Source organism: Belonocnema kinseyi, chromosome 7, assembly GCF_010883055.1.
Source record: "Belonocnema kinseyi isolate 2016_QV_RU_SX_M_011 chromosome 7, B_treatae_v1, whole genome shotgun sequence".
In the NCBI taxonomy this organism is placed as follows: Eukaryota; Metazoa; Arthropoda; class Insecta; order Hymenoptera; family Cynipidae; genus Belonocnema; species Belonocnema kinseyi.
Window position 1 is genome coordinate 71,989,237 of NC_046663.1, and position 10,771 is coordinate 72,000,007.

Here is a 10,771-nt window from a genome sequence, read left to right on the forward strand (position 1 = left end):
ATTATCGTTAGTTTTATGTTTTAAATGATTAAAAATTTGAAAATTTGTTTATAAAGTTTAATCGAACGTTTAAATTTGTTTACGTAATAAATATATGTAAATTGATTAATTTTTAACAGGTTTAGAATCGTCATGAAAAATCAATTACTGTTTAATTATAAAGGTTCGAATCAATAGTTTATGTATATTTACAGTTGATCAACTTAAAGCGGTTAAAAAAATATTTCGAACGCTTTTAATTGTTTAAGTTTTCAAAAATACACTTCACAATTCTTTAAATTGAGAATGTACGCTTAAAAATTAAAACCTAAATTGAAAATTGCATTATACCACGTGATATGATGTTTGTGATATTTCAGGTGAATGGATAGATTTCTCTTCTAGAAATTTGTAAAATTCCCGATCAAAACATAAATTCACTGTCATTTCCCGGTTTCTCCGTCCACCCACTCCCCTGAAATTATATTTTATTATCGTAAATTTGTTTACCATTGGACTAACTGCATCTTGAGTAGTAATAAAGTTCCTAAGAAGCCTAGAAAGATAATCTTCGGATTGATTTCCTTGAACTATTTCATATTGTACTGCATTCGCTTTTTCTTCAGATAAATCTTTCTCTAAGTTTAGCATATTTTCCGTTTCGAGAGACAATTCTTTTGTATTTGTAGTTTCTATTCCTTCCAGCATATCCTAGTAAGAATAAAATCGAAAATAAATATGACATAAATAAACAAAATAAAATAATCTAAAATTACACTCAACTCTCGATATAAGAAACTGATGGCCTTGGCAGTTTCGAGGGCCACACTTTCCGCGCGTTAGTTGCATCAGGTTGCTTCATGCAACCAATGATTCATGCGATCCTGCCTGTCCCGATTCAGGGTCAAGGCCAATGCAAGCCATGTCCTAACCGTTCTTATATCGGGGGTTCAGTGTATTCTCAAAAATAAAACTGATTCACCGTTTGAGTATCTACGTCCTGGATGTCAATAATGTCACTAACAATACAAGAGAAATAATGTTCGGATTGACTTCCTTCAAACAAAGGATTGTCATATTCCAATGCACTCGCTTTTTGTCGAGCTATCTCTTGCTTTAAGTTAATATTTTGCATGAGGTATTTCCCAACGTTTATCATACATATTGCGATTTCTCTAGCGTTTTCCGTTGAAAGATTTATTAAATTCAGATTTAGAAGCATTTCTGTGTTGTGACATATCGTTTTCAGCAAAAGAAGGCCACTTTTTTCAAGATATAAATCCATTAACTTTTTGTAGTCCAAGAAATCCTTTCGAATCTTTTCTTTTTCAGTTTTCATTTGCCTAATTTTAAAAATTAAGTCATCTGTCGGAAAAATAATGAAGAGTATTTATAAAACGTAATTCTTTATCAGAGGATAAGAATAAAAGTAGGATCTTGTACTTCTGAACATTTTTTAAAGATGTTTATTAATTCTCTAAAGTCTATATTTATTTTTTAATTTAAAAAATAGGAATTGACTAAATATGACTTGTCAAAATATACCGATTTGTGTTGCCGATTTTTGCATTTGTATTGTTCCTTCGCTTGTGGTCACAAAATCTGATTCATATTCTTGTTTATCGGACGGTTTTTCATTCTCTGTGATGACTAGATTTGGAAATTTTATTTCACCCAGGGTACCCTAGATTAGAAAGCAACATATGACTTGCTATATTTGGAACTAATAAAAAAATTATTAAGGAGCGTCCACATATTTTAATAATAATTAATTATTTATTAATAAAATAATAATGAAATTCTTTATACTTATTTTCATTTGAGAACATTGATATAATTACAAGCTTAACTTGACAACAGATTTATTTAAAACTGCATCTGCTTGATTAAAAATTAATCTGCTTTGTTTGAAAATTTAACTATTTTGTTCAAAATTCGTATTTTTTGTTGAAATTGTAACCTATTTGTAGAAAATTTATCTTTTCGACTTGAAAATTCAATAACTTGGTCGAAAATTAAACTATTCATATCAAAATTGAACTATTTTGTTAAAAATTATTTTTTCTTAATTTATTTTTTTGTCAGAAAATCTACCAATTGATCTTTTATAATTCAAAATTCATGTGTTTTGTTAAAAATTCTTATTTTTGGTAGGAAATTAATCTTGTTGGTTGTAAATTGAACTATATGTTTGTAAATTACCTTTTTTTGTTGAAAATTGATATTTTTTGCTTCGAACCTTAACAATTTGGAAGACAATTATACTGTTTGCTGATTTTAAATCATTTTTCTTGTTGAAAGTTCATATTTTTGTTTGAAAATTGAGCTATTTTAGTAGAAAATTGAAGTATTTATTTAAAATTTTAACTGTTTTGTTTAAAATTCTTTTTTTTGAAAATTTTGTTTTTATCTAAAAATTTAACTATTCCATTTTTTGTTCAAAAGTTATCCCTTATCCCACCAATAACATCTGCGATGTAAAAAATCTGCCAAGTTCAACTATATGAATTTGTGAAATAAGAGATGTCAAGTAATTTAAGAAAAATTTGCATAATAAAATGTATAATCAGACTTTTTTATAAAGTTCTCTATGGAAAATAAGAAGTAAAATTTAAAAAAATATATGAAAAATTATAGAACTTGGTGAAATTATATTATACCATAAATCTTCCATATCCAGCAATTTTTTATTAAAATCATGTTGCTTATAATATTCAATTCCGCCAAATTTTATATAAAATATTTTTATCAAAATTCCTAGGTCAACTTTTGTTTTTTGAATTCATATAGTTGTACTTGGCAAATTTTTTACATCGAAGATGTTTTTGGGTGCATGCTTTTTGTGATTTAAAAGAAATTTTATTAATTGAATAATTTACTAAATATGGAAAATTGAATTTAAAAAAAAATAGTTTTCGTTCAAAAATAATTAAATTAATTAAACTGATTTATTCTTTACACTCGAGATTGAATTCACAGCTACTTTAGTTGACACGTTGCTGGGAAATTCATCTGTTTTAATTGAAAAATTAACAATTTGGTTGAAAATTAATATTTTATTATTGAAAATTAACTTTCTTGTTGAAAATTCATCTTTTCCGGTTTTAAGTAAGTTTTTTGAAAATGTATCTATTTGCTTGAGGATTTAATCATTTCGTTGTAAATTTGTCTCTTTTTGTTGAGTTAGATTTGTTGATAACTCGTTTTGTTTGTTTTGAAAAGTAATTTTTGGTAGAAGATCAATCTTTTTTTTTGAAAATTCAGCTATTAGGTAACAGATTTAACAATTTTGTTGAAAGTTAAATTATTTTGTTGAAAGTTCAACTATTTCAATTAAGTTATCTTTTTTGGTCGAAAATTCAAATGTTTTTAAAAAAATCATCTTTTTGGCTTGAAAATTTAACCAATCGGTTGAAAATGCAATCACGACATTTGCTTGTCTTACAGAACCTTTGCGACCCTCCTGTTATGTGAAAATTAGAGACATTAGCCCCGCCCCCCCTATCCTTCAGAGTTTCACGTAATATATGGAGGCTCCCTTATAAAGAAATTATATTTAAAATCTAAATTTTCTTTTACCGCATGAGAAGCTTCGTTTGGGTCAACAATATTATTATGTAAAGTTGGACTTCTTTGATTTTGTGAATTTTTCTGCAGACTCTTTGTTTTTAGCCGATCCAATTCTGCCTGTAACTTATTATTTTTCTCTTTCAGTAACTTTGCTCCGTCCTTGTACTTCTGAATTAAATCACTGATATTTTCCAACCTTTTTTGTACAATTTCTGCATTTTGTTTTAAATAGTTAGATAAAAGCTTATATTTTTCTTTTAGACATGCAGTAATTAGTGCTTTATACTCCATGAAAGAAGTTTCGAGCTTTTCATTCTCATCCTTCATTTGGTTAAATGCTTGGAGTGAGTAATCTATCGGGAAAATAATAGATTAGCAACATTAATTTTTTACTTTCTATCCTCTATCTCTATCCTTCATTTCTAGTTTGTTTTCTCCTTTTAAGTTTCAACAAACTCATGTATGTTTATATTATTTGCGAATATTCTTAACTTATTATTTATAGTGATAACATTAATTTATACAAAAACTTACCCATCTTTTTTTCTATATTGCCAGTTTCATGGAAGGAACAATGTCTTCGATTTTACTTTTGTCTTCTGTTGCTAGAGAAATCAACTAACGCAACTGATTTTCTCGATGAAATAGTCTCGTTTATTTACTTCTGAACATTCTGATTAACTTGTACCTTATCACGTGACGTAAATGTTTTCGCTATTCATGTGTAAAATGCTAAATGAGTGTGGCTAATCTGATCTCAAATCTCGATGAGTGAATTTAGTAATTCGTAAATTGATTGAATTTGTAATTATAATTTAAACATTATATTTTTTCCACTTAGGAAGGTAAGAGTTTATTTTTATTTCAAAACGAAGCAATAATTTCCTTCAACTTTCATTAAAATCAATGTGTACTATTTGCTAGAAGTTTCAGATTTTCGACAAAATAACGTAAGAATGTAATACATCGTGAGCATATTTTCATTTTTGTAAACATTTGAAAATTAGATTTTTAACCACTACCGAAAGACCGTTTTCAAAATCTGTAAAATTTAAGGCTCAAAATTGTTGGACGATTTGTTCGGAATTAATAAATTTTATTAAATTAAACATTTTTCACCCGCATTCAGAAACTCGATATCTCAAAAGTAAGTTTTACATTTTATTTAAACCTAAAATTTTATTTTTTATCGCAATCTGCAACCGAGCTGGCTTTTTTTAACTCAATTAAGCAATACTTTAGCTCGAGAGTGGACTTTTGATTGATCTTAAAGTGTTGATTTTAATTTTACAGAATGCTTTTATTCTCTCCTTAAAAATTTAGATACGAATCAAAAAATGGTATTTTCTGAAAGAATGAGAATTAATTACACAAACCTTTATGCTGGTCATGGATTTTACATAAATAAACGCGATATCTGCGGATAGATTTTATTTCCTATTTTGCAGATTGTGCACGTGAATATTTCCGGAAAATATATTTCTGTGATATGTCTCTTAATCCCACCTCTTTTTTTTGAAATTTTTATGGCATATGCCGCAAGTGTATGAAGAATATTCTGAAAGAATAATGAGGCAATTTTTACTCCTCATTTATATCTTTATTTTTAAAATACTCCTAGAAACATCAGACAAAAAACTGAAAACGGGGAAAATAGGGTGATTTTTCACGAAAATGGAGCAATAATAGGGAAATAAACTCTTTCAAATACAATTATTATAGGTACCATATTGAATTCAATATAATAATAATTTTCGTCCAATTAGCTCATTTTTCAACTAAAGAGGTGAATTTTTAACTGAAATGAATAATGACGAATGTTCAACCAACAAAAGGAATTTTTATCAACGTAGTTTAACTTTAAACTAAGTGTAGTTGAATTTTCACTCTGTACATAACATTAATCTCTGAATATAAAAATGTAGACATTAAACTTTTCTATCTGAATATTAAATTTCAATTTCGAGATATGACACCTAAATATGTAGATCATTGTCCTATATGTAATATCAATTTTTAACTAAAAATTGAATAGTTAAATTTTCAGTTAAAAACATTAATATATCCAACCAAAAAGAATGAATTATTAACTTAGAAATAAGTAAGGTTGATTTTTCATATAAAAAATAATAATTCTCAAACAATCAAACAAGAAATGTAATAGTTGTTATTTGAACAGAAAAAGATTTGCCTTTCAAATTAAAAACTGTTAAATTCGACCAAATAAAACAAATTTTCAACAAGAATTTACGACTAAAAAAGTTAACTTTTCAACCAACAGAAAATGAATTTTAACTAGAAGAATTGAATTTTCAATCAAAAGAGATGAAATATTAAAGGTGACTTTAATAAAATAGGCGATTTTTCAAAAAAATAAATTAATTATCAACGAAGAAAGATAAATTAAAAAAAAAAAATTTAATCAAAAGATTGAATTTAGCATCAATAATGATTAAACTTCAAACAGAAACTTTTGCATTGTTAAAAAATAGTTCAGTTTTTAATCAAAATTGACGAATTTTCTAATGGCATTAATTGATGAATGTAAAATAGGGTTGTAAAAAATATATTTTTTTCAAATTTTCATGTATATCGCTTCAAAATTTGAGAGCGCATCCCCAAAAAAATTCCACAAGAAAAAAGACGTTTTTGTAAATTGTATTCAGAATCGTCCATATTAGGTGAATCGAGTTAAAATTCAATCAATATTAGATATAGAATACAAATAAATAATCAAATTTTAAATATTGCCTCATAAATATAATATAATCAATATCAATATAATAAAAATAAATAAATATAATATAATAAAAATATAATATATATATTGTTTGAATAACTTATTATATTTTTAGCGATTTTTTCTTAAAATAGACTTAGAAAGTCGCGTTTTTCTCGAATTTTTCAAATTATTTTCACATTTTTAGTTGAATTGAAGCCACAATTAATTGACTTCAACGAAAATAATTGTTTGAACAATTTTTTGTTATTTATAATAATATGATAATATAATATAAATTATATAAATAAATTTAGATATTATAATATTCTCTTTGAATAATGTTAAAAAGCTATTACACCATGCAGACAGCGGACTTTATTTATATAAATTGTATCGACTATTTGATAAACCAAATTTTCGGCCTCTGAATTGAGTAAAAATGTTTTTTATTTTATCCAAATTGTTCGTAAATTTATGCTTATATTGTGAGGAACCCCTTTAAAATCCTTTCTTTCTTCTATTGCAAAACCTATTTTTTTATTTTTATTTTTTAGTTGAAAATCATAGGAAGAAAAATGGGATGGTTTTACGTATTGTATATCGATGGGTTCTACGAAGAATAGGCTATCTTTTGGTTACCGTTAAAAATTAGGTTGACTTCATTTAGCTAAGTTTTCAGGAGGAATAAATATCATATTATTTTTCGAAACATTTCCTACGCATTCAAAACTCCAGCATTTTTTATGGCAGTTTTTAATTTAATTTAGATTCCTATAACTTCCCCACATAAATTGTTTATTTTATGGAAACTTTAAAAACAAGGACGCGAAATAATGTATTTCAAGGTGCACTTTAAATTTAATGAGAGTAAAGAACAGTCAAATTTCCTATTGAGATTTATAAAATTGTTTTATTTCACACATTATATTTACACCTATACCTGCTACATAATAAAATAAAAAAATACTAGAATTTCATTAACAAAGAAATGAGTAAGATTCTATGACAAAAAAACTTTACGAAAATAAGTTATGTTGCACAATGCAATATACAATGATTAAACGCAATCTTATATTTGCCTATAAACGCGATCTAAATCTTTAGGATCTCCTTTGGGCAGAATCTGCATTTGCATTTCAAATATTTTGGTCTATTTACCCAGGAATACCTGTAATCATTAATTTTTACATTTGATTTATATGTTCTTACTTCGTTTCTAAAAACTCTGTTAGAAAGTATCATTATTTTAATTTTAAATAATAATAAACTATATAACAAGATTAATAAAAAAATTAGTAAAAGAAAGAGATCCTGGCAATATCACGGAATTGTTTGGGACTAAAAAGTATTGTTTTCCTAGGCAAAATATATTTAAAAAATGTTTTGTTTTTTACCAACAAAAAATTTTTCACGAACATATGACTACTTAAATATTTTGGTGGATTACGAAAAAAAGTAAGGAAATATTGTGGGCGCTCAAAATTTTAAGATTGTTGTCATGCCAAAAATCAGGTCTCTGGGAAAAAAGTATTATCGTTTCTGACCAATATTTTAAAATATGCTAAATTTTATGAAATCATTAATTACTTTTTGAAAGAAAATAATTCTTACAGCTTTACTATTTCCAATTTTAAAAATCATCCATAAAAAAATCTACTTTTAAAATTGGAAAAAGCTTAGGCATCTAATTTTCTCCACAACAACTAATTTAAGTGGTTTTAATTTGAGTATAAAAATATTTTTCTGAAAATATTAAAAGTCTGTCATATTTTTGCAAATTTGTTTTTTAAATTGATACTTTCATAAGCAAGACATCTCGTAAGTTTTATGCACGTCTAAAAAAGACCTATGAAAAATACCTCCTGCTTTTTTGATACCTTGCATTGCTTACGAGAAAAATTACAAAATTATATTTTAGGAAACAAAATTACGACAATTTGTCTCTAGGATAAATTTTAGAAAACAATATTTTTTATCCCCAAACAATTCCGCGACCTCACAAAAAATCTTAATCATATTTTTGGATTAGACAATGCTGTGGCAAAAAAATTTTAAAATATTATTCCCACACTTTGAAAGACAGATGAAATTCCACCTCTATATCTTTAAATATAGCTAAAATCCATATTGGTGAATTAAAGAGAATATAAATAATACGCTGTTGGGTACTTACTATGTCCTGCTGGAAATATTTAGTTTTTCACGAACACGAAAAATAATTTTACTGAGTCTTGTAGTTTTGAATCCAATCTGAAAAATAAATGAAATTACACTTTCAATTTATTTTCTTCTTATTATTATTAATAATACTCTATCTGGTACTTACTTTTTCCTACGGAAAGTATTTTGTTTTTTCCAGGTAAGCAAAATGATTTTATTAGTTCCTGGACTTCAGGATCCTTTCTGCAAAATAAATGCAAGTTCACTCACAAGAAAAAAAGATTAGTTTCAGTAAATCTGTACTATTAAAGAAGAGAAATAATACGTATAAAATATAAATACAGAAATATCTTACTCATGTGAGTGGAATCGTAGTAAATGCCTTCGGTAATTGTAACCTGTTGCTATCTGCGCGGTACAGAATTTGCAGTTGAATTTGTTATTCCCAGAATGCATATGTTTAATGTGATTATTTAGCAGCCTTGTATATTTAAATATTGTATTACATTTTTGGCAGGTATATGCAACGTTAACTGTGAAAATAAATAACAAATTGCTATTGTAGAAAGTCACTTAATAATATTTTTAAAAAGTTTTATTAATAATATATTTGTTTATAATCCTTTTCGCAAAATAAATGCGATTTCACTTAAATCTTTTTTAGTAACCCCTTCGTTGGCATTGACGCAAAATGCGTCAAAATTTCCCGTGCCCTGTGTGGCATTAACGCAAAATGCGTCAATCTTCTTTTTTTCTATTTAACTTACTCCGATTTTGCATTCAAGTCTTGCTCGGGGGGTTTTTGGGGTCGCTGAATCCGAATCTGAAGTCAAACTTCAAAACTTGAAAATGGCGGACGAAAATACAAAAACCGGCTCGATTTGGATAAATCTGGGCATTTACCGGCTTTCGGGGTCGCTTAATCCGAATTTGATGTCAAAATTCGAAAAAGGCGGATCCAATATGGTGGACGAGAATACAAAATACGGCTCGATTTGGATCAATCTGGGTACTTAAAAATTGGAAAACTCAAAATGGATAGACTAAACCACACAAAGTAGATCCTAGTGTTGGCTTCGTAGAATTTACTAAACGGGCTAGCAGGATCCGCCATTTTAAATTGCTAAATTTTTATTTCAGATTCAGATTCAGCCATTCCAAAAACCCCAGGATACAAATTTTCAGGATAACAAATATTCCTTCCATTTTGGGCAATTTTTGTCGAATTCTCTCTGTCAACGAAGGGGTTAATAATAATAATATAAATAAAAAATGAATACTAGGTTACGCTCAATGTTACCAATTTAAGGTCACGCAGAAAACTGCGTTTCGTAAAAGGTGGATGTGGTGGGGTCTAGTTGGAAGTAAGGATTCGAACTTCACCCTTTTTAAAGAATTTTAAATAATTACAACTTTTTTTGCGTGGAAAATTTAGACATTTTCTTGAAAACGCAACTATTTTATTCAAAATTCTTCTTTGTTTGGCTAAAATTTAAGTACTTGGTTACAAGTTGAATTTCTTTGTGAAAAAATTAACTTTTTTATTTTGTTGAAAATTCATCTTTTTGATTGACAATTTAACTATTATATTTCCGACTCAAAAAGTTTTTTTAGTTTTTTCTATCGACATGACCTCAAATCACTATTTAAAAAAGTATTGAATTAAAACCATCAAGGCTGGTGACCTTCTCAGCATGAAAACAAAAACACAAACCCAAGACGACTCTCTCGGCATGCACACGGAAAATCTAAAGGTCATGTTTCAGGCGACGAAAGTGATCTCAAGGTAAAAGAATTACGTGAAACTATGGACGTGAAGAAACTAGATATTTTATGCGTGCCCGAAACAAAGAAAAAGGGATGCGAAACTAAAGACATAAAAAACAGCGTGTTGAAAGGCGGATTTGAAATATGGTCAGGAGTAGACTGTGAATCACATGGTAAACAAGGAGTAGGTCTCATTTTGAATGAAAGAGCAAAGCAGCATCTCGGAGACCATGGCTTCGTGTCTCCCAGACTGCTGTGGGCTAGAATGAAAGTAGGAATCAGAAGACTATTTATTATACGAGGGTAGTTCAATAAGTCCTTAGAATGACCAACAAATGGCGCGCGAATCGCTCCAAATCATCTGTTTTTAGTCAGCACCTCTCCCGACTCGATATATGGTGCAGTCACAGTCCACATCTTCTGAGTTTACGTGTTTTTATAACCAATTGAAAAAAAAAAAATTGTTCGTTCAGAAAAATGGAAAACAACGAGTTCAGAGCGGTAATCAAACATTTTCATTTAAAGGGTTTAACTCCATATGAGATAAAAAATGAATTGGACTCAGTTCATGGC

At 27.8% G+C, this 10,771-nt stretch overlaps 1 protein-coding gene across 1 annotated transcript in view; it reads right to left on the minus strand.

Moving 5' to 3' along the window:
• The window catches only part of LOC117176501 (CRISPR-associated endoribonuclease Cas13a-like), a 15,074-nt gene extending 10,844 nt beyond the window's left edge, over nt 1-4,230 (minus strand). Inside the window, exons 1-5 of the mRNA XM_033366756.1 lie at nt 4,084-4,230; nt 3,559-3,902; nt 1,525-1,663; nt 962-1,344; nt 490-690 (exon numbers count right to left, since the gene is read on the minus strand). Coding sequence (XP_033222647.1) covers nt 490-690; nt 962-1,344; nt 1,525-1,663; nt 3,559-3,902; nt 4,084-4,087 — 1,071 coding nt within the window. The 5' untranslated portion in view covers nt 4,088-4,230. The remainder of the gene's footprint in view (nt 1-489; nt 691-961; nt 1,345-1,524; nt 1,664-3,558; nt 3,903-4,083) is intronic.
• Between the last annotated feature and the right edge of the window lie 6,541 nt (nt 4,231-10,771).